A 22,342-nucleotide genomic window follows, 5' to 3' on the forward strand; every position below is an offset into this window, starting at 1 on the left:
TGCCTTTTGTGCTCATTGCATAATTCACGATATAAAAATACAAGCACAACATTGCCCCAACTGTAGCTTCTAGTTGTTTCTATATCCTCTAATTTTGAAAGATAAAGTAATGTTACCAGGTTTTCTGATGAATCCGGGCACATCATCCCACATTTCTGTATCGTTCATTGTATTTTTCTAGAATTGTATAAAAAGATATACACTACTATATGTGTATAATTAATTGTGTTTTTAAATTAACATAATTTTAATATTATGATTTTTTAGATTTTAATATGTTGTTAAAATTAATTTATAATAAATAAAATTAAATGAAAATAAAAAAAATAAAAAAAGAGCCGTGGATGAGATCCATGACATGCCCCATTTTCTTTTTTTCAAAAATACTTTTTAAAGTCGAATCACGGATATAATCTGCGACTCGATATATTTTTATTATATATTTTAATTAAATTAAATTTATATTTTTTTTTATAATAAAAAAATAATTAACCCCAAGGAAAGATGTAATAAAAGTCAACAAAAGTAAAATGTAGTTTCCTATATGTATTTCTTGAAATTTAGAAAATAGAAGAAGAAACAAATTAAACATTTATAAAGAGGATGAAGATGGTAAAATTTGGATTGCTGCTTTTGGGTGCCAAAAGTTTACCCTTTCAAACAAAGAATAAATGATAATAATAATAATATTGTAGATAGTTTTGTTTCGTTTAGGAGCAACAATAATAATAGTACCTCCTCGTCCTTCACTAGTCCATTCCACGTGCTTCTCTCTCTACCCCCCCTCTCCCTCTCTATATATATACACACATCCCTGTAACAACTGTAAGCAATCAAAGCGAGAAGAAAGAAAGGTATATTTGCATACTTCATTCCAGACCCTTGTATTCCATCTCTTAAAGCCCTGCAAATCAAGAAACAAAGAAAACCCACAAAGAAACGACCAATCTTTGCTCTCTGTTCAATCATTCTCTCTCTTTTCCAATATCCCATTATTTTGGATTCCCACATTCTTTACCTATCAACTCTGTCCCTCTTCCTAGATTTCAGCAATCTTTTGTATTGAGGTAAAAGTTTTCACCTTTACCTCTCCTCTTTACATTCTTTTCAGGATTTCTTCTGGCCTCTGCTGTTTGTTTCACCTGCTTAATTTCCTTCTTACCACTGTTATGTTGAACTACTTGACATTCTTGTCTTGGTTAATGTATTTGCAACTTTCATATGTTCAGTTTGATAGATGGATACATGCCAATTCTTTCAAAAGCTTGTGTCTTGTGTTTTTTGCTTGATTGGTGCGTTCTACTATCTTATTATCCACATCTTGGCAACTCCATTCTTATGTTGTGTGTGCGTATAGTTGAAATGGTGTTTTCGTAGAATCTTTGCTTTGGTTTGCTAGGATCTTTGTAGTTTGATGTTGTTTTGTCTGTATATGAATGTGGCTCACCCAAAATTGAATGAGTATTCTAAAAATGGCTACTTTTGCTTTTATTGGTCCTTTTCCAGCATATGATTTTCTTTTTCATATATTTTAAAATGATACATGCCTGTTTTATGTACCATAACTAAGATAACCCATAATTTGAGTGATGTTACAGCACATACTAATCATTTTGATTTTTGTTTCTTTTTACAGCAATCCAGACCTGATAGGTTGTTTCAAATCCATTTTGAAATTGCATGGGGGTTGCCTTTTCATGCCCGTTTGCAGCTCACTGTGACTTAGAGAATGGTTTTGAATCGGTCGTTGGAAATTCAATTGGCATTGGGGACGATGAACAGAATATGACGGTTCAATCCATTAGTTTTGAGGACAAAGGTTTTGGACCTGCAAAGTCACAGTCCTTAGATTCTCAAGAACTTTTTGTGGAAGGATCTCTTAGGTCCAGACCAACAAAGTCCCAAAATATAAGATTTGCCGACGTTCCGGCTGAAGAGAAATATATGTGCCAAGAAATGGTCTGTCCATTGCCTGTATCAGGCAGCTTCATTGGGAGAATCCCACATTCTCCAATTTTCGATCCAAGCAGCCCAAAACATGAGGCAGCTATTAAGTTGCAAAAGGTTTACAAAAGCTTCCGTACTAGAAGAAAGTTAGCCGATTGTGCAGTTCTCATTGAGCAGAGCTGGTGGAAATTGTTAGATTTTGCAGAACTCAAGCATAGCTCTATTTCTTTCTTCCATATTGATAAACATGAAACTGCCGTCTCACGCTGGTCAAGAGCAAGAACAAGGGCTGCCAAGGTAAATTTTGATTAGTTAATTATGCATTTCTATGAATGTAACTTTAAGGTTTCTTCTAACGTGGCATAACTTACCTTTTATACATTGCAGGTAGGAAAGGGCTTATCGAAGAACGGGAAAGCTCAGAAACTCGCTTTACAACATTGGCTTGAAGCTGTAAGTAATTTGACAATGTTCACTTTCCTTAAGTATCTCTAAGTAATCAGGAACTAATACTGATTTGATCAAATTTGGTTTTTGAGCAGATTGATCCTCGACACCGTTATGGGCACAATCTACATTTCTATTATGTCAAATGGTTGAATTCGCAAAGCAAAGAACCCTTCTTCTACTGGTAATCATCTATAAACTCTTGTATTATTTACTGTTCTCCTTGAACTATTCTATCAGAGACGACATTTCTGTTGCATTATAATGACTAGCTCATTGCAATCATATAGGCTAGACATTGGAGAAGGAAAGGAGGTTAATCTTATCGAGAAGTGCCCTCGTTCAAAGCTTCAGCAACAGTGCATCAAGTATCTCGGTCCGGTGTGTCCTTATTTCCCTCAATCTCTTCAAACTTGTGCTTTAAGTTCATATTTTGTTCAGCTGTCCCAGAGAATTCGCTTACTGAGTTTCTCCATCTTATGTCGCAGATGGAAAGAAAAGCGTACGAAGTTGCAGTGGAGGATGGGAAGCTCTTTTACAAGCAAACAGGGGAAGTTCTGGATACCACCAAAGAACCTAAGGGTTCTAAGTGGATTTTCGTCCTAAGCACCTCCAAAACTTTATATGTAGGAAAGAAAAAGAAAGGCTCATTTCAGCACTCAAGTTTCTTGGCTGGAGGAGCTACACTGGCTGCTGGAAGAATAGTAGCTGAAAAAGGAGTCTTAAAGGTATATTCACACTGTTCAACTCTTACCCCACGTCATCTTTTCTATGTTCCTTTTGATTTGTATCCCTTTGAAAATTGACTTGATTTGATTGAATTTCAACAGGCAGTCTGGCCTCACAGTGGTCATTATCGGCCAACCCCAGAAAATTTTCAGGATTTCATATCATTTCTCCGGGAGAACAATGTGGATCTCACTGACGTTAAGGTATAAAGAAGATTATATAGTTTACCTGTTTATTTCACGTTTCCATGATGAGAAAAATCAGAACTTATAATCTAATAATCTCATTCGTCCAGCTTGAGTCCACTGATGATGAGGAAGAAGAATCAACTGGAAAGAAGGGAGGTGCATGCTTGAGAAGTAATTCCTCTGAAGACGATTTGGCTGAAAAAGATCGTTCAGAGACGGAAGAAAATGACAGTGAATCCACTTCCAATAAATTTGTTTCAGGAGAAGAAGAGACTGCTGCTTCAGTACGGATGCCAAAGTCTAGTTGTTTGAATGGCTTCGGCCAAAAACTCACTGCTCTTCAGATACCAAGTAAAGATGACCTGTTAGTGAAGTTGATGAGTGAGGAAATAGCAGAATCAAGCAATAACAATTTCCCCCTTGGGTCACCAATCGATGGATATGAGACAGCAGAAGAGGCTTTCACTTCAGGCCCCGAATGCAGAAGGAACAGCATGTCCTCAGACAACGACGAAACAAAAGAGGAGACTATCCCAGAAGAGTCCATTTTCCAAAGAATCAATTCCCACAAAGAAGCTAATTCCTATCAACTGGGGAAGCAACTATCTTGTAAGTGGAGCACAGGAGCTGGACCTCGAATTAGCTGCTTGAGAGACTATCCATCAGGGCTACAATGTCATGCCTTGGAGCAAGTAAAGTTGTCTCCAAGAAGTAAATGTCGCCTAAGATTAGACTTCCCGTCTCGGGCATCAATGCCAACCAGCAGCAATCTTTCTTGTAGCAGTAATAGACATCCTACAATGGACTCTTCACCTGTAAAGAGACTTACTAGCTCCAGTTTCTGAACCATAGTGACGCAGTATAGATTCTTTACTTAATCCGTTTCTTATTCTTCATTTCTCTTAATAGACTAGGAGGTTTTTTTGATAGGATAGGCTATTTTTTATATTTGTCAATGCACACAATTTTGCCCTTATTCATCTTGTACGAAACAGGGTGACTGCTGTAAATTATAAAAATTTTGTGGGTTATGATACCCTTACAAATCGAAATGAAAGATCATCATTTTTTTCCATCTCTGTTCCGTTCTAACTTTCCATTCTGTTGATTGTGGTAGCTCTATGAATTTCTTTGCCATTTGTTTAGTTCTCATTGGAGCTATGATGTGTCTGTTATTACATTGATCAACGAGTCAAGCTTGCATGGTCAAGTTCCCGCGTTTCGTCCGTGTACTGAATATGACTTGTTCAATCCCCTTGAACCAATATACAAGATTCAATTTCAGGGTCAACTACTGGATAAGAAGCCATTTGGGTTTGGTTGTGGGCTTGGTCGCTGACAGCAATTAGTAGTAGGTCTTTGTCAGCAGTATGGACAAGCCATGTTGTGATTACATCCTTAACGAACAAGGCTTTTTCACTCAGTTGACTCTCTTGTATTAATTTTGTCGATATTATTTGCTTCAAAGTCAAATGTTGTATTTGACAAATGTTGTTTGTGTGAGGTGCAAGTTTCAGAAACCGAGTAACGGGACAATCACTGCATTATATAATTTTCATTAGCTAAGAAACCATGTAATGACAGAGGAAGGCTCGATAATAACATTACTAATACTATGAATTTGAAGCAGAGGAACTGGTTCAAGAGGGAGATTTTGAACTAGATGTCGAATCAGCCAATTTTTAAAAAAAGAAGGAAAAGAAAACGACCCGAAATTCGACTAGCCGGTTAAAGTAGTTTCTAGGGAAGTGAGGAGCAAAAACCATATTATATATGAGAGATCATATGACGATTGGTACTCGAAGAAATTTACTTGATTAAAATAACACTGAAGTTTTTTTTCTTTTTAACTCCAATCAAGATGCACAGATTTCACAGTTCCGAAACTGAGCTGTGATGCTAGTGTAAACACAAACACAAGACGTGCAACAAGTACAGACACAAACATAAATCTAACAAAAAATGGCTCCTCCTAAAGAAAAATTATTAGCAAACTACCAGGTTGTACTGTCATGCAGATCCAAAACCAAGGACAGTTTCAAGTACAGAGACAAGTTGAGCAGCACTACCAGAATATATTCCATCAAGATGTGCAATAATAAAGCTGAGATCATGTAGTAATTAAGTAAATGATGGGGTGAGATGAGTGTAAGGAGTTGAGTTGAATATTCCCAAACAAAACCTGCAGTTCTGGTAGTGTCCTTGTTATTACACACACATTAAATAGGTTGACCCCATTTTAAAGTAAAAATAATGCATTATTGCTGCATACATACAATTATTTTGTTATAATTTGTCAATCATTCATCCATCCATTCTTGAAGTACAATGTTCTGTTCAGTTTTCAGTTATGTATATGTAAATAAATTATAATAGTTGCTTTGCTGGCCTTGTGAATCATGTGTTTCTTGAACTTGTGCAGTGTATGCGCACCATCATATTCATCATGCATATATATTGCATCCATCTTTTCCAATAGGGTAAAAGGTGAGAGTCAAAGTTTGTGAAACCATATCTCTCTCCTCTCTTCTTAAGAGACATAAAATCTAAATATGGAATATAAGTAGATTTTCTCAAGATTAGATACTAACCAAATTTACATGTCTCCATTCAGACCCCCATCCAAAGTAGGGGAACAAAATGAGTTGGAAAGTACACCAATCCAATATCAAAGGCTAAGGAAATTGTTTTGTTGTAATTCAGATTTCTTACAATTCAATATTGCTTTCCTCCTCAATTTTTAGAGAAAATACTTTTTGTTATTTTATCTCAAGAACATGGTCGTGCTGATGCTGATGCTGATTGGATTTGGATGGAAAAAAGAAGAAGAAAAGAAGCAGCTTATTATATCAATGGGCTTATGCAAGTTGATGGACTTAACATAAGAAATGAATCTATTGGGATCATAGATGTAGGCTTGCTTGGCCCAAACCCATCTGCTATTTTATTTTAATTACCAAAATTTATCTTCTTTTCTCTGTTCCTTTTCAAATTATTGTTTATATAAATAAATAAATGAAACGCATAGATGTTCAATATATATTTATTTATATAATAATAATAATAAAATGAGAGGTATAGATGGTAGACAGTGGAATCAAGTGGTGAGAATAGAGGCATATCTGTCCATTTGCATACAAACAAAAACCCAAATTCATGCTAAGACCATCTTAAAAGTGGAGCCTATTCCTATTCCTATGTTCTTGTTCCTGTTCCCCACAAACCACTCTTCCTTCCCTTTTAAATTATTTATTTTCACTGCATTGCATTGGATCCTCTTCAACATGCTTGCTTTTACCTTTTTACCCCTTTCCAATTTCTTATTCCAAATTTTTTGTGCAAATTATTTCTTTTTCAGTTGAGAAATAAGAACAATAATTTGTGAATTATTATTATTTGTGGTTGTGGATAGTGCAATAGTTAAGGGAATAATAATCATGCTTTTGGCCAGTTTAGTCTATGGGGTCCCAATACTTTTTAATTTCTTATTCTTTTTTCTTCATGTGACCACATATGGATTTAATTATGAGTTATTACTAAAACAATGATTTTTCAAGACTCATCATTTTATTGGTAAGTAGCTACCAAATACTTTAAATAAGAATATTTGTTAGAACAAATTAGGTGGCCATATTGACAAATCCATACTTAGTGCTCTTTTTTCTAGGAATTTGTTGCTATACTAATTATGGGAATTGATAGAGGCCCAATTAAATTCTCCATTTAGCACCCTAATTAGTAGCAAATCTTGGCATTTGAAAATGTTGAAAAAGAATTTTTTTTATTTAAAAAAATGTAGAATAATTTGAAAATGTTGCATAAAATTTGTTTGGTATAGGTGTATCAATTATGAAATGCTTTGAATTTCACATAGAGATAATTTAATGAGCAAGTCTGAGTGGTGGTGTCAAACTTTTTATGAGCATGCTAATGAGTGCTTAGTTCAAGAAATGAAAAGATCACATGAAAGGTAGAGATTGGTTTCTCACCCTCACTGTTGTTAGTGGGAACAAACTCAGCCTATGAGAATCTTGGTTCTCTCATAAAGTTTTTGAATCTTGTTTTCTTTCAACTCTGTCATTATGACACAGCTTTTTCCCATTCAAGATTCAAGTTTTTTATTTTTGATTTCTCCCTTTCCTGTTACTTTCTCATGAAAAGGGACTCTACCCGGAGATATACTCTCTCCCTTTTCTCTGTTCCTTTTTTTTTTTTTTTAATAATTATATCCACCTCAGATTTCTTTTTCTTGAATCCCACTTGATACTGCTGGTGAACTTTGTCAAAAAATCGTTTCTTTTCACCAGTTTCTGGCTGCTGAAATGTGTGTTTCTTGGCTCAATCAACTGCTTCTTTCTGGGCTATCTGTCAGAAATTTTAATGGTAAGAACTTGAGGAAATGCTCTTTGACAAGGTACTGTTGTCTTCCTCTATTGCTGCTATTTCTGTGTCCTTTTTTTCCTGGAGGATTTTGTGATGATTTTACTATGGTTTCGGTTCCTCTTGGTTTTGAGGTTAATGCTTTTGATAGAGATAAAATTTGGGTGTCTGAAAATGGGGTTTTTGCATTTGGTTTCTTGGAGATAGATGGTGACGACGCTGATGGATATGTGGTTGGTATAAAGTATAACTTAGGTGATAAAGCTGCAAAATTGCCTGTTTGGACTGTTGGTGGGGGTCTTAGGGTGCCTTTGAACTCCACATTTAGCCTTGACATGGATGGGAGACTAGTCTTGATGAAAAACCCAAGTGGAATTACTCTGTGGAGTAGCAATACCTCCAATTTAGGTGTCCAGAAAGCCAGTCTTTTGGACAATGGAAACTTGGTTCTTTTGAGTAGCAAGAATGAAGTGCTTTGGGAGAGCTTTGGCAGTCCCACAAACACTTTGCTCCCAGGCCAGTCGCTACATTATCCTCAGACCCTTAGAGCCCCTTCAACAAGATCAATCTCGAGTTACTACAATTTTGTGATTAGCCAGACGGGCGAACTCAAACTTGTGTGGGAACACAATGTGACCTATTGGAGAAGTCATTTTAGCTCCAATGAAGCGAGATTCGACCCTGATGGTGTTTTGGGATTGTATGATGATGGTAACAAGGTTGTCTGGTCTGTTTCTCCAAAGGATTATGGAGATCCTTCTGTTACATTGAGACATCTAAGGATTGATCGAGACGGTAATTTGAGAATTTACTCGTGGGACAATGTAAGTCATGCATGGAAAGCCGTGTGGCAAGCTGTCCAGGATCAGTGTGATGTTTTTGGTTCTTGTGGTTTATATAGTGTTTGTGGGTATAATTCCTCGGGTTCGATATGTGATTGTTTGTACTCTGATTCATTAGAATGGGGGATCAGTAGTTCTGCCGCAGCTTCCGGTGGTTCAGGGTGCAAGAAAATGGTGGATTTGGGGAATTGTAGGCTGCATACGAGCATGTTGACCGTGAAGCAAACGGTTCTTTATGGTCTTTACCCCTCGCACGATTTTGAGATGTTCTTGAGTGAGACGGCTTGCAAAGACTACTGCTCGAATGATACAACTTGTATCGCTGCAACTTCAATGAATGACGGTTCTGGTCGATGCACCATCAAGAGGACGAGCTTTGTTAGCGGATACAAGACTCCTTATATATCTGCTGTATCTTTCTTGAAAGTATGCTCTGTTCCACAGGCCGTTGCAGCTCAAGGTGCTAACCGACATGGCAATGCTGAGTCAATATCCTCAACTGGTGGGCTTATTGCTGGGCGGGCCAGCCGTAAAAAGTTAATTGGAGCTATAGCACTTATAGTCTTACTGACAATATCCCTAATTTTGAGCATCCAGATTCTAGTGTTTTGGCTTCTGTACCATAGACGAAAAGTTAAGTTGCAGACAAGGATCCCCTTTGGGAAAGATGCTCAAATGAACCCACATTATAGTGTACTCATCAGATTATCCTTTGAGGAGATAAAGGAACTGACAAACAATTTTTCCAATCAGCTCGGAACTTCGGTTTTCAGGGGTGTGCTTCCAAGCAAAACACCTATAGTAGCCAAAGTTTTGAAGGATGTGATTATATCAGAGAAGGAGTTTCGAGTTACAGTTTCTACATTGAGTGGTACGCATCACCGAAATCTTGTGTCTGTAAAAGGCTTCTGTTTCGAACCAGCAAACAAGGTTTTACTGTACGAGTACGTTCCAAATGGTTCGTTGGACAAGTGGCTTTTCAACCACAAGGAGGAACATAACGAACAAATTTGGCAGCATAAACTCGATATTGCTCTTGGGGTGGCACGTGCCGTTGCTTATCTGCACGCAGAATGTCAAAAATGCATAACTCACGGCAACTTGAAGCTAGAAAATGTCTTGCTCGATGAAAACTTGGTGCCTAAAGTGACAGATTTTGGACTTCAGGACTTCCTAATGAAGCAAGCAGCTTCGTCTTCTGAGTCTCCATCGGAGCGAGACATATACATGCTAGGACAAATGTTCCTGCAGATCGTTACTTGCAAGAGGGAGGTTCTTGGAGAAAACATGCAGCAAATACTCGAACAAGTAAGTCAAGAAAATAAATTTGTTGGGAGTGATAGTTTGGAAGCAGTAGAAAGGATTGCAAGAATTTCATTTTGGTGCATGCAAAATCAACCATTTCTGAGACCTTCCATAGGAGAGGTGGTTAAGGTACTAGAAGGGACACTTTCAGTAGATCGGCCTCCATCATGTATAGCTCCTAGGCACACGGAAATTGTGACAGAAATAGAGGCAGAATGACCGACATTGCTCGGTAATAGAGGAGTGAGTTCTAACTGTCTGGCTCCAACCTCATCATTTTAGTTAAGGGATGGTGCTTTGTTCTCTGAGTTCTTGACTGTTTTTCCTCAGATAGATTCTTGAATGTATGGAATCTTTCTTGTCTGTAAAAAGAACCTCTAATTTTCAGTTGGTTGAATTCAATGTTCTCATTTTGAATTTGCTCATTATAACATCAGTCTGTTATGAAACAAGAGAGAAAATGAAACCTTCTTTGCCAGAGCATAAGGTTTTAGTACTATCTTGCAGTGGGTTACTATGTATACTAAACAAGGTTGTCATAGTCCTGTGTATATATGACACCAACAAAAGGTTACTGAATCCTCTGTATAAATATTTCTATCTAAAAAAATCAGAGCATTTAACTTTTATTCTATTTTTGAAACGAATTACTTATAAACTCTTCAGAATGATATATTCATTGGATCTTTTAATGATAAATCAATGATATGATTTTTTTAAGTTGAAAAATATTTTGATCAATTATGGACATAAATACTTTTGTTAATCCTCCTAAAACTTACAGTTATCATTTTTCCCAATAACCCAAAATCAAATATCATTTCAACAACCAGAAACTTGTGCTTTAATCTAGAAATAAATGCAGGGAGCAGAAGCTTTGCTGGAACATTTCAAGCCACAATCTTTCCATGATACTAGTCTCTTCTATCCTATCCACACACATATTCTTAGTTCTGCAACTAATTCTCCTTCCATATAAATTCTCTGTGCACTTATTAAGATTTATCTCCCTTAAATTTGGACATTGATACTAGTACTGAGTAGTAGAAAAAACTGTCAGCCATGGAAGCTCTCAAAGCTTCCTCTTTTCCGTCGTTTCGCCACTCTCTCATCTCAACGAGAAATCCAAGAACCGTATCTGATAGTCGCATTTTACACATTCCATCTACTCTAGAGATAACTACATCCCACATCATAATTCAGAGCAAGAAAGCGAATTTCAAGATTTCCACTGCCATTTCTCCAACTGCCACATCAACTGTGGAACCTTTATCGCCTGATCAAGAAGTTGAACCAGAAAAGATGGAGGAAAAGTTTGACTGGTATGCACATTGGTATCCCGTGGTGCCTCTGTGTGATCTTGACAAGAGAAGGCCACATGCCAAGAAAGTGATGGGAATTGATATAGTGATTTGGTGGGATAGGAACGAGAGTGAGTGGAAGGTGTTTGATGATAGTTGTCCTCACAGATTGGCTCCATTGTCTGAAGGGAGGATTGATCAATGGGGCAGGTTGCAGTGCGTGTACCATGGTTGGTGCTTTGGTGGCTCTGGTGACTGCAAATTCATTCCTCAAGCTCCACGGGATGGCCCACCGGTAAATAATAATTCCTTAGAAACAGTCGGTGATTCTAAATTAATGAACCGCAATTTCTACTTACATTGTTGCTTGATCACTTCATATATTTTGATGCTCGCTGACTTGAGGCTAGAGCAAATTAATTATTTTCCTCAGTAACAAGTGCTATTTTTCAACTCGCAGAGGCAATGTATGATCATGAGATTGATGACAATATCAAAAAAGAAAAAAAAGCAACTATAAAATCATAGGATAAAACTTTTGCAGCAACTCAGAATTCCAGTCAGTATGTGCCCCTGTTAGAAAGGATTGGTAATATTATGTGATGTCAGAAAGATTTTAGGGCTGGTTTCTAGCCTGCCTGTTGCACATGTAACTTTCGGCTTGAATATGTGTGTGTTTGAGTTTCTGTATCATGTTAAATTCCACAAATGGTGCAGATTCACACTTCCAAGAAAGCATGTGTAGCTGTTTATCCCAGTTGCGTGCAAAATGGCATTCTTTGGTTCTGGCCAAATACTGATCCACAGTACAAAAACATATATTCAGAGAAAAAGCCTCACTATATACCAGAACTTGATGACCCATCATACACCAATACGATAATATGCAGAGACATACCATACGGGTATGTAATGTTTCTTCTTGTCGTTTCTACCAAATCTTTCTGGACCACTTGGTTTGCATGCTATTTCATTAAGGAAAAGTTAAAACTATCCAATATAATTTTCCTGTTCCTCAAAATGAAAAATATCAATAGAACAGGGGAAATGAGAAAGAATAAGTCTATTTACATAACTCAATTGAAGCTGTATATCTGTGATCTCTACCTAACAATTTTCTTAGTTGCTGACAACTATTCATGACATTAATGAAGCAAATACTAAGTTGGTACATACCAATAGTTCAAATTGCGACTCGCCCATGTGTAGTTAATGGCATTTGATTTTCAGGTATGAAGTTTTGATTGAAAATCTTATGGACCCTTCGCATGTTCCATATGCACATTATGGCATAATGAGAATCCCTAAAACACCAGAGAGATAAGTAAATCTATTCAAGCTTGCGTCTCATTCATTATCTTTATGAATTTCACATAGCTAATAGTAATTGTCCTGCACTGTGAAGGCCGATAGGGAAGGGGGCAGACCACTTGAAATAAGCATAAAAAGACTTGATCAAAATGGGTTCACTGCAAAGCAAATTGCTGGGGAGAACTTTTTCGTTCCACCTTGTCTCTACTATGGATATTTCAGTCCAGGAGCGGGTCAAAGCAAGAACAAGACAACATCAGCTGGAACCAAAAATGTAAATAGCTCATGTTGTTGTTGTATATAGTTGTAAGTTCTTAAGTAGTAGTCGTTGTAGTTTCTCCGCATTATCCTAGCAGCTTGTGTTTTCTTTGATGCAGGAGCTGTTACCAACTGTCCCCCCCCAGAAAAGGGCGCTTCTTATTTTCTACTGTATTCCAGTCAGTCCGGGTTATAGCAGATTGATCTTTGCATCTCCTAGAAACTTTGCAGTCTGGATAGAACGAATTTTTCCCCGATGGATATTCCATATTGGTCAAAACTTAATTCTAGATTCAGATCTCTATCTTCTCCATGTCGAGGTGAACATAAGCTCTTTCCTTTTTGCAGATTAAATTTGTATTACTTCTTAATTGAGCTTGTTAGTTCTGTACGCTAAACTTTATTTTCAGCATCAATATATCATGATTGCAAAAACTAAGTAGGAGATTTTTAATGCTTCAATAATGTGTACTATATTAGGAACGCAAGCTGATGGATGTTGGCGCTATTAATTGGCACAAATCTTGCTATGTTCCAACAAAGGCAGATGCCCTTGTGGTGTCCTTCAGAAGGTGGTTAAACAAGTATGGAGGCACTCGAGTTGACTGGGGAACTAAATTCAATGGATTACTGCCACCGACTCCTCCTAGAGAGCAGCTCTTTGACAGGTAAATCAAACATATCCAGGCTCACTTTGGACTTCTAAAACTTAAGTGCTGAACAAAGGTAATCTCATGAATGTAGCTGCTTCATTCCAAGATAGTGCTATTGTTTGACAACCACGTCTATTAAGTTCTTCTTTCGAGCTAAAAATTCAAAAACTATGAACTGGAAAGAATAGAATCATCATAGTTACATTTCAAAGACGTTATGTCTTAAATGGTTTCAGGTACTGGACACATACGATGAATTGTAGCAGTTGCAGTCTTGCGCATAAAAGTCTTAACGTGCTTGAGATGGCATTGCAAATTATCTCGATTTCTTGCATTGGAATAGTTGCAGCTACCAAACAGGGAACGGTCTCAGTTGCAGCAAGATATGGTGTGGTTTCCGTGGCTATCATATGCTTCTTGGCCTCAAAATGGCTGTCGCATTTCATCTATAAAACATTCCGGTACCATGACTATGACCATGCCTTTCGCTAAGGTGTTGCAGCTTGCTTGTACACAAACATTGTTGCTGGGTTGACTTGTAAGATCAACACAAGAACATTAGTTATTGGGGTCTTTTTGTGGTATACAGATAATATATTGAACTGGTGTCGGAGGCCCAGATGGAACAAAACTTTTGATTGGTTGCGGCACTTTCATAATTTCATGTTATATTGAACTTGTACGCGCAGCGCATGAGATGATACTGATACTGACTACTGTGGGGGCAAAAGTGATAGAATTAATTATTTGAATTTGTAGTCGCCTGGCCCTCACCTAAAGCTTCACCAATTTAATTTACTTTCAACTAAATTAAATTCGATTTTATATTATAACTTTTTAGATCATTCTCGAAATTATTACTAAAAGATTAGTGATGTTATCGAAATTATCTAAGCAATTCAGTATATTTGCAGTTCTTTGTACTGTAACAAGTAAAATAAATTGAATGTTCTTGGTTTACAAAGTTGATCACAAAATTTAAATTAAAAAATAAAATAAAAATTCAAAGTGTACCAGATAGCAAAGACTGGTGGGTCCTACTCTTACAGCAAGAGTACACACACTGAAGGGTTTGGTGACAGCTCAACTGACTTTGTCTCTCACTCATACACAGCCAGCCCCAGTGGTAATAACAAGTACACTGAATTTTAGTTCTTTTATCAAAGACTTGATTTTGAATATTGGGCCACCAAAAATCTTGAGAAATCCCCTGCCCACTTCATTTCCTCTCTAATTGCTGTTTCTTTAAGCAATATAGTCAGCTCACAAGTCACCTAAACTTTCACCTTTCTCTTTCTCTATTCTCTGTTTCACCATCTCAAAGATCCAATTTTTGCTTATTCACAGTGAGTTTCTTGTTTTCTTGAGGTAAAGGGTTTTTGCTCTCTTTCTGCGTCTTCCATCTTGTTCTGCTTCGACTTCATTGCATTACCTCTCTCCCTATCTGCAATTTCACTCGATTCTCTTTCGTCTCAATCAAATTCGAGATCCCATTTTCTTGTCTCTGGAGACGAGGACCATTCTCAGATCACAGGTGATTGCTTTCCTTTTCTTGAAAAGATTTCAGTTCGATTCAGTTCTACTCTTTAAGCTTCAAGATCCATCTTTTTAGCTTAATTCTGTAGAGTAGGTGACTTAAGATTCATTTTTATGAACGCAATTTGAGCGTGTTGGAGGGTTCAGGGCTCTGCTCAAATGAAAGAATCGAATCCAACAGATCCCATTGGCCAAAACATAATCAAGCTGATAAGCAATGTGTGTTTCTCAGTGTTTGTTTTCTCTGTGCTCATATTTACTGTAATTGCCATCACCTACCAACCCCCTGACCCATGGGAGACTTCCAGAGCCCTCACTAACGTTTTCACTCAAGTCGAAAATGCCACATTTAAAACCGATAGTTCTGTGCTCAAAACTGGAGAGGATGTTGCTACCGCTCCAGTGGCAATGCCTGAGGGGTCACTATCAACTATTACGGAATCGACAATTCAGAAATCTGAAGAGGAACTTAAGACAAATGTGACCTTGAAGTCGGGTTGTGAGGATGTTTCTGTCGTGAATTGTTCTGACCCTAGAGTTTTAATCGCGATTCAGAGGTTCAATTTGAGGACATACAGGGCAATTGCGTTTTTGGATTACCAAATTCCGGTCAATGGGTCTAAGCCAGATGAGTGTGATGTGGCATGGAGGTTCAGGAACAAGAAAGAGAAGTCCTGGAGGAAGTATAGGGATTTTCGGAGATTCAGGTTGGGTTTTAAGGATGATTGTAGTTACAAGGTGATTCATCCTGGGCGCTGGCATTCTGGTATAAATGCTCGTCGTCCAAGAATTCAAGTCAATCCGTCTGGGAATTGGCAGAAGGGTAAAATTGCTCCCCCTGTTCGGGACGATGAGATCAATGACTCGATACCAGTGTTGGGATCAGATTCAGCTTTTATAAAGGGGAGGTATTTGTACTATTCAAGGGGAGGGGATTACTGCAAAGGAATGAATCACTATATCTGGAGCTTCTTGTGTGCTCTTGGTGAGGCCCAGTATTTGAATAGAACATTTGTGATGGATTTGAGTATTTGTTTGGCTTCTGCTTACACACAAAGCAACAAGGATGAAGAGGGGAAAGATTTTAGGTTCTATTTTGATTTTGAACATTTGAAAGAGGTGTCTCCAATCGTGGAGGAAGGTGACTTTCTGAAAGATTGGAAAAGATGGGACAAGAATCATAAGACGAAGATTCCAGTTAGGAAGGTTCCAAGCTATAAGGTGACACCAATGCAACTGAGGAAAGATAAAAGCTCGATTATATGGAGGCAGTTTGATGCTCCTGAGCCAGAAAATTATTGGTATAGGGTATGTGAAGGTCCAGCTGCTAAGTACATTGAGAGGCCGTGGCAAGCTCTTTGGAAATCAAAGAGATTAATGAATATAGTTTCTGCGATTAGTGGGAGCATGGACTGGGATTTTGATGCAGTTCACGTGGTACGAGGAGAGAAGGCAAGGAATAAGGAGCTGTGGCCTCATTTGGATGCTGATACTTCACCAGATGCCCTAGTTGCCAAGCTTCAGGGGACAATTGCACCTTGGAGAAATTTGTATATTGGCACCAATGAACCCTTTTACAACTTTTTCGATAAGCTGAGATCTCATTACAAAGTTCATTTGCTTGATGACTACAGCTATTTGTGGGGAAATACGAGTGAATGGTACAATGAGACAACTCTTTTGAATGGTGGCCGCTCAGTCGAGTTTGATGGTTATATGAGAGTTGAGGTGGACACCGAGGTTCTTTACAGAGCTAAGACAAGGGTAGAAACGTTCTATAACTTGACCAAAGATTGCAAGGATGGGATCAATACATGCTAAACAGGTTAAAGTGCTTATAGAACCTTTTGTATCAACTTCATAAATGTTCTTGTCATTTATCTGTAGTGTATACTTTCTTGGTCGAGCCCTTCTTCTGCTTCTAATGGAAAAGATAAATGTTGCTTCCATTTCCATATTCTTTTTTGTGCATTTTATAAAAAACCAGTGCTTTTCAGATCAACATACAACAAAATCTTTTAATGCCATTTACGCCTTAAAACGGCCATTCTTTATTCATTTAAAGGGAGGACGATCAGTAGATCATGAGGAGAGAGGGATTGTTCTCTCCTCTCTTTGCACAATATGGAGTTGCTGTCCTAACTAAGTAGCCTAAGAAGAAAATTGTCATTGCAGAGCCAATAAAATCCACCTATTTCTCTTTTTGCATCTTCCTTTCACACGTAAATGAATCTATACCACAATCTGAAAAGCTTTAACATAACTGATATTCTTGTGAATGGTCCACAAATCGATAGCTACAAGTTTTCAGTTCCAGGATCTTCAGCATTCCAATTTCTACTTGGTGCTACTTGAGTGTGCAATGGTACATACTCCTATATCAGTTGTAAAGACAGCATTTCAGTTGAGAATTAGAAAAAGAATTGCATACCATGATATTGCTTTCTCAATAGAAACATTATTCAAAAACATGTGGAAAATATCACGTTCTTGTTGATTCTCTCTTCAAATAATTCATGTCAGTTTGAAGCGGTGCTTCTTGGAAACTTCTCCAGTTTTCTTTTGTTGAGCATCTACTTATACTTGTCGGAACCTTGACTTGTTACTGCCTACCGGTATCTTTATTCATCTCTGTCTTGAGATTTGGTGAAATCATGCTTAGCATAAAAAAGTGTTCACACTACCATAAGAGTACCTCCATCTTCTCTATCAGCTCTGAGCAGTCATGGCTGATATCACAATATTTCTTGCTGAATGTTTGATAAACCCTTCTTCCACGCAAGCTGTCATAGTATCCATCTACATTCAAGAGGCCTACCTGTTTGAGATAAAAATTAACTTTTCATAAACTTTATTAAGAATACAAACCTCTTATGTAATTGCAGTTTCTGTAATATCAGAGACAAGCATAACTGTTTCCTGAAGAAGCTGGTCCGGAAAATATGATGAAGTTGAAATGAAATGTATTTCATATGTTTTATGCTTAGCACTTGTAATTTTGTTTGATCTAGATTCCTTTCACCATAAATCCTGACCCGCTTGATGTGATTTGATTTCTGTTTATGCAAAAGAATAATGTGCCTTGATCATCATCATGACTGCATATATTTGTTGAAACGTCCATGTCAGGAACCTCTATCAAGTTTGGAAGTAGTCAAATCTTGGTGGCATTATCTCATACAAGCCATTGAAAAAATGACCCCAAAAGACAGCAAGTGATAAAGATTTTTGTACTATTACTGATGTATGTTTTCCTCACAGACTCATTAGATTTTAAGACTTGTGGGAACCTGCAAACACGAATTAGGCATTCATGCACACAATTATTAGCCAAGCTTATCTTGCTGACTGCTATGGCATTTCACCATTCAAGAAAAAGCAAGTTGTGTTGACTGATGGACACTGATTTGAAGCAGAGTTGTTCCTTGTTGAACTTGAGATGTTGTCCTTGAGTTCTTTTCTGTTGTCTAGACATAAAAGCTACTAAACAAGTAAAGGGGGAGCTGTATGAGTCTATTATGACAGTTGGTGCTAAAAGGAAAAGTGTGGGTCTGTCAAAACCCGTTATATGCTAAAGAAAGAAAGCTCATTCCAAGATTTAGTACCACGTACTATACATTACTTGGGAATATTACTTTAGTGGAGAAAACCTAATGAAAATGACAATAAGATGTGAGTTGATGGATGTATGCTTCTTCAGAAGGTTCTGACACTGAAGTTAAAGGAGGCTTACTGGTTTGTTATGAATTCCGAGCTGGGAGCATGTGATCGTCTCAAGCAACTGTTGCATAATTCCATAACCCCCTTGAGAATTCAGACAAAAGAATGATTTTCTTGTTGAAGACAAAGTGGGAGTGGCCAGAAGTTATGAAAGCATGGGCCTGATGCGCCATTTCAGCCTTCCTTTGATGCATATCAGAAACCACCAGTACATCTCCTACTGCATGGCCTGATATCTTACAAAACCATTAGGATTTTGTATAAATGTTAGTTAAGGGGGAATAGTATCAATCCCACAGCTTTGAAAAAAGAATTCAAGAGTTGGATATTATAACTCTAAAAAGGGGATGGAAAGAGGTAAGAAGAATGATGAAGTAATTGCAGAAACAAGTGTAAATAAAAGATTAGGAATGTTTATCATCTTATTCCTCCAACAGATGTAGTTTATGAGAAATTGCGTCCACCATCATAAACTGTCTGAGAAACCAAACCCATAAACTAGTCATTTTCTTTTCTTTTGTAAAAGTTTGTTGGTAAGAATGTTTGGTACGTAGCGTTAGGGCGGCGATAGTAATTAATTACTATATATTAATTTCTTCACAGGGATATTAATTATAGTACAAGGCCACTGCAGAATGTAGTAACATTTTTGTGATGGATTTAAGGTATGTAGTATATGGTGATGGATCAAAATCTACCAGTCAATTTGTAGATGGAAAAGCATGCAATAAAATTAAGCTACAATCAGAGAAACATTCATTTTGATTTGACTATACAATTTTGAACAATCGTTCAGCGACTAAACGTTTGATAATTAATTTGGTTTGCTGAGATATATATATATATATAAATGTGCATATTAATTCTAGGTAGCTCGCTTTCCAAACAGCTGTTTTCTCTATAAATTCTTTCATGTTGGAAAACTTTTTGGTTCCTCCATAACTTTATATGTTCCATGCGAGGAAACAAAACTATATGCAGCGCTGCTCATCTCTTTTCAAATTTCAGCAATATGATATATGATGATTTGAAGGTGAGTTTTTGGACCTCATCTTTTTATATATCTTTTTTCCAATTAACATTTATCATCATCATCTTAATTCCTTTAATTTATATAGTTTTGTCATCATCATCAATATATATATATATATAAGATCAATGATGATCAAGATGGACTTTATATATTCTCAATCTATATTTGAAAAAGGTTTAGTCTCGACTAGAAAAATATGCATTAAAGAAAAGAAAGATGTGTTCTTAGAAAATGTTGATCATGAATTTAAATATATAACTTCCAAATTAGCAACAATTTTAGGCCAAAAGTCAGATCATGAGACGACTTTAACTTGATGACCTGTGCTTGCAGATTAATTAATTAATATATATATAGTCATACATTTCTTAATTGTTGTCTTTAATTAATTTCATCCGTATATATATAATGAATTTCTAGTTGATAAAATATATGCGCATGTTAAGTATATATGGAAAAAGTTTATTATATATATATATATATATAGTTGTTTCCATGAGGAAAAACTGGATCAAAATTAATTAATTAGAGTTAATTACATGGAAAAATACATAATGGGAATATTAGGTAGAAATTAAAAGGGCTGGTGGATGCATGGAATTAATTGATGTAGCTAGCTAGCTAGAGGAGGAATATATATATTTATATATATATATATAATTAAGTTGAATGGCCTATTAATTATCACAAAATATATAATCATCATAATCAGAGACCATATTACTCATCATGTATATATAATTTTCAGATTTGGAAACTGTAGCACCAAACAATATATAGCTATGCAATGCACCTACACATATTCATGTCTCTCTAATTAATTACATTTCATGCATTCCACGTTAAAATATTATACCATCTGCTCCCACCAAATATATATATATATATATATATGTCTCAAACAATATTATATATATGTAAGTTTAATTTCAGCTGATAACTATAATTAATTACTATTAATATATATTAATATTAGTGCCTCAATTTCTAACTTGCTAGCTTAGCTATTCATTGATATGGAATTAGCACCAGCTGATCATAATGAACAATCCAGAATATATATATATATAAAGTACGTAGCTAGTCATGATTAATTAATAATTAGGTAGACGACATGGCGTGGACGTTGGAGTTATTGGGGGCTGCTGCATGCTATATGTCAAGATGTTGCTCCTCCTCATGATCATCTTGATGCTGATTATTGAACACATCATCATTGATCAACGAATTCAAGAAGGAAGAAAATGCATCCTCCGCACAGCAATTCATCATCATATCATCATCTTTACTACTCATCATCCCCTCAATATCATCAATCTTGTTTCTGATCAAATCTTTATTGCGAATTGCAACAGCCGCCTCTTCCTCATCCTCATCATTAGTAGTACTATTAATGCTCCCATCTCCTTTGCTCATCATTCCATTTCCATCTTTGAGGGCGCTGGCAAAAGGGACATGCTGGTGATGATAACTTGCTGAGGAAGCATAACATTGTTCTAATTTCTGGTTATGATCAATGGGATTAGGGTTTAATGGCTTTTGAGTTTTCGGGTCTATTCCTTGGCTGATCAACTTCTTGCTGAGGTGAGTGTTCCAGTAGTTCTTTATCTCATTATCGGTTCGACCCGGAATTCTTCCAGCTATTAGGGACCATCTACAAATAAATTACCAAAACAAGTGTAGCACAAAAAAGGGTGTTCATTAATCTATTAACAAAAGCAGAGGACTCACTCACTGCATCTGCATGCACCCAAAAACTAATTCATTTTTTTATTCACACAATCAACATAGACAACAACAACAGTGGGATCATAATTTACAAAGCAATAGTGGAACCCTAAATTCAGAGAGCTGCATAAATATGGAAAATGGACCAACTTAATTATGACCAGTACAAAAAGTACGTATGAGAGCTGAAGTGTTCATATATATTACCACCTCATCAGCTTCCTCAACATTATTATAAAGCCATGAAATTAATTAAAATATTACTGTCTAAATTAAGCCCATCACCATTTGATTTGTTAAACAGAAAAAAGAAAATCAACACATGCTAGCTTCTGCTACTTAACAGAGATCATATGCATATACACAATTAATACATATATGTATACCTGTTGCCGAGGAGGCGGTGTAGGCGGAGAATGAGGTCTTCTTCATCAGGGGAGATGTGGCCGCGCTTGACAGAGGGGCGGAGGTAGTTCATCCAGCGGAGGCGGCAGCTCTTGCCGCAGCGGAGCAGTCCCGCCTTCTTTGGCAACGTCCTCCACCTTCCCTCGCCTTCCCTCTTTATGTAAGCAGCCAGCAGCTCATCTTCCTCCGCCGTCCAAGGCCCCCTCTTCAGCCCCACGTTGCTGCAACATGCCACCGAATCAGCCTTCTTGCTAGAACAACCACCCCCACCCCCACCCCCTGGCGTTTGCTTTGATGGAGAAAGCTGTAATGGGCTTCTCATCTGTTTGTTTTAGTGTCACTCTCAAAATGATCTGTCTTTCTCTCTTATTTGGCTTAATATCTCTCTCTTTCTCTATCTTATTAATTAGAGGATGCATGCTGCGTACTTAATGTTCTTTCTATGGTATAATAGGTTTGTGACAGTAGTAGTAGTCATGTTATAGTTACTCACGAGTGTACAAAGTTGACAATTTTGTGCTTTAAAAGGCAACTCTTTTTATTGGTTCTGGATTGATGA

General features: G+C 37.0%; 5 protein-coding genes and 1 pseudogene across 5 annotated transcripts; 4 read left to right on the plus strand and 2 right to left on the minus strand.

Annotated features, from left to right (window-relative positions):
- LOC105170184 (IQ domain-containing protein IQM2) lies at positions 813-4,377 on the plus strand. The gene is made up of 8 exons (XM_011090840.2): positions 813-1,067; positions 1,637-2,244; positions 2,335-2,400; positions 2,490-2,578; positions 2,685-2,775; positions 2,883-3,122; positions 3,225-3,326; positions 3,419-4,377. Exons 2-8 carry the CDS (start codon positions 1,681-1,683, stop codon positions 4,154-4,156), a joined length of 1,890 nt encoding a protein of 629 aa, XP_011089142.1. The 5' UTR covers positions 813-1,067; positions 1,637-1,680; the 3' UTR covers positions 4,157-4,377.
- Positions 7,302-10,323, plus strand: LOC105170185 (G-type lectin S-receptor-like serine/threonine-protein kinase SD3-1). The gene has a single exon (XM_011090841.2). The coding sequence runs from the start codon at positions 7,634-7,636 to the stop codon at positions 10,055-10,057; it is 2,424 nt and encodes an 807-aa protein (XP_011089143.1). The 5' UTR covers positions 7,302-7,633; the 3' UTR covers positions 10,058-10,323.
- Positions 10,726-14,043, plus strand: LOC105170186 (protochlorophyllide-dependent translocon component 52, chloroplastic). Its single transcript, XM_011090842.2, has 7 exons — positions 10,726-11,434; positions 11,857-12,044; positions 12,370-12,459; positions 12,538-12,724; positions 12,828-13,028; positions 13,189-13,376; positions 13,598-14,043. Exons 1-7 carry the CDS (start codon positions 10,901-10,903, stop codon positions 13,851-13,853), a joined length of 1,644 nt encoding a protein of 547 aa, XP_011089144.1. The 5' UTR covers positions 10,726-10,900; the 3' UTR covers positions 13,854-14,043.
- Positions 14,531-16,846, plus strand: LOC105170189. The gene has a single exon (XM_020696829.1). The coding sequence runs from the start codon at positions 15,057-15,059 to the stop codon at positions 16,716-16,718; it is 1,662 nt and encodes a 553-aa protein (XP_020552488.1). The 5' UTR covers positions 14,531-15,056; the 3' UTR covers positions 16,719-16,846.
- LOC105170187 lies at positions 16,992-19,216 on the minus strand (annotated as a pseudogene).
- On the minus strand, positions 20,630-22,195 carry LOC105170190 (transcription repressor MYB5-like). Its single transcript, XM_011090844.2, has 2 exons — positions 21,765-22,195; positions 20,630-21,304 (listed from the first exon to the last, which is right to left on the minus strand). Exons 1-2 carry the CDS (start codon positions 22,103-22,105, stop codon positions 20,803-20,805), a joined length of 843 nt encoding a protein of 280 aa, XP_011089146.1. The 5' UTR covers positions 22,106-22,195; the 3' UTR covers positions 20,630-20,802.

Source organism: Sesamum indicum, linkage group LG9 (genome assembly GCF_000512975.1).
Source record: "Sesamum indicum cultivar Zhongzhi No. 13 linkage group LG9, S_indicum_v1.0, whole genome shotgun sequence".
NCBI lineage: Eukaryota > Viridiplantae > Streptophyta > Magnoliopsida > Lamiales > Pedaliaceae > Sesamum > Sesamum indicum.

Coding starts and splice junctions, on each gene's coding strand:
- LOC105170184 (XM_011090840.2), top strand. CDS start 1,681: ATGGGGGTTGCCTTTTCATGCCCGTTTGCAGCTCACTGTGACTTAGAG. Junction 2,401..2,489: donor TACAACATTGGCTTGAAGCT/GTAAGTAATTTG, acceptor GTTTTTGAGCAG/ATTGATCCTCGACACCGTTA. Junction 2,776..2,882: donor GCATCAAGTATCTCGGTCCG/GTGTGTCCTTAT, acceptor CTTATGTCGCAG/ATGGAAAGAAAAGCGTACGA.
- LOC105170186 (XM_011090842.2), top strand. CDS start 10,901: ATGGAAGCTCTCAAAGCTTCCTCTTTTCCGTCGTTTCGCCACTCTCTC. Junction 11,435..11,856: donor CTCCACGGGATGGCCCACCG/GTAAATAATAAT, acceptor CAAATGGTGCAG/ATTCACACTTCCAAGAAAGC. Junction 13,029..13,188: donor TCTATCTTCTCCATGTCGAG/GTGAACATAAGC, acceptor GTACTATATTAG/GAACGCAAGCTGATGGATGT.
- LOC105170185 (XM_011090841.2), top strand. CDS start 7,634: ATGTGTGTTTCTTGGCTCAATCAACTGCTTCTTTCTGGGCTATCTGTC.
- LOC105170190 (XM_011090844.2), bottom strand. CDS start 22,105: ATGAGAAGCCCATTACAGCTTTCTCCATCAAAGCAAACGCCAGGGGGT. Junction 21,305..21,764: donor CACCGCCTCCTCGGCAACAG/GTATACATATAT, acceptor ATTTATTTGTAG/ATGGTCCCTAATAGCTGGAA.
- LOC105170189 (XM_020696829.1), top strand. CDS start 15,057: ATGAAAGAATCGAATCCAACAGATCCCATTGGCCAAAACATAATCAAG.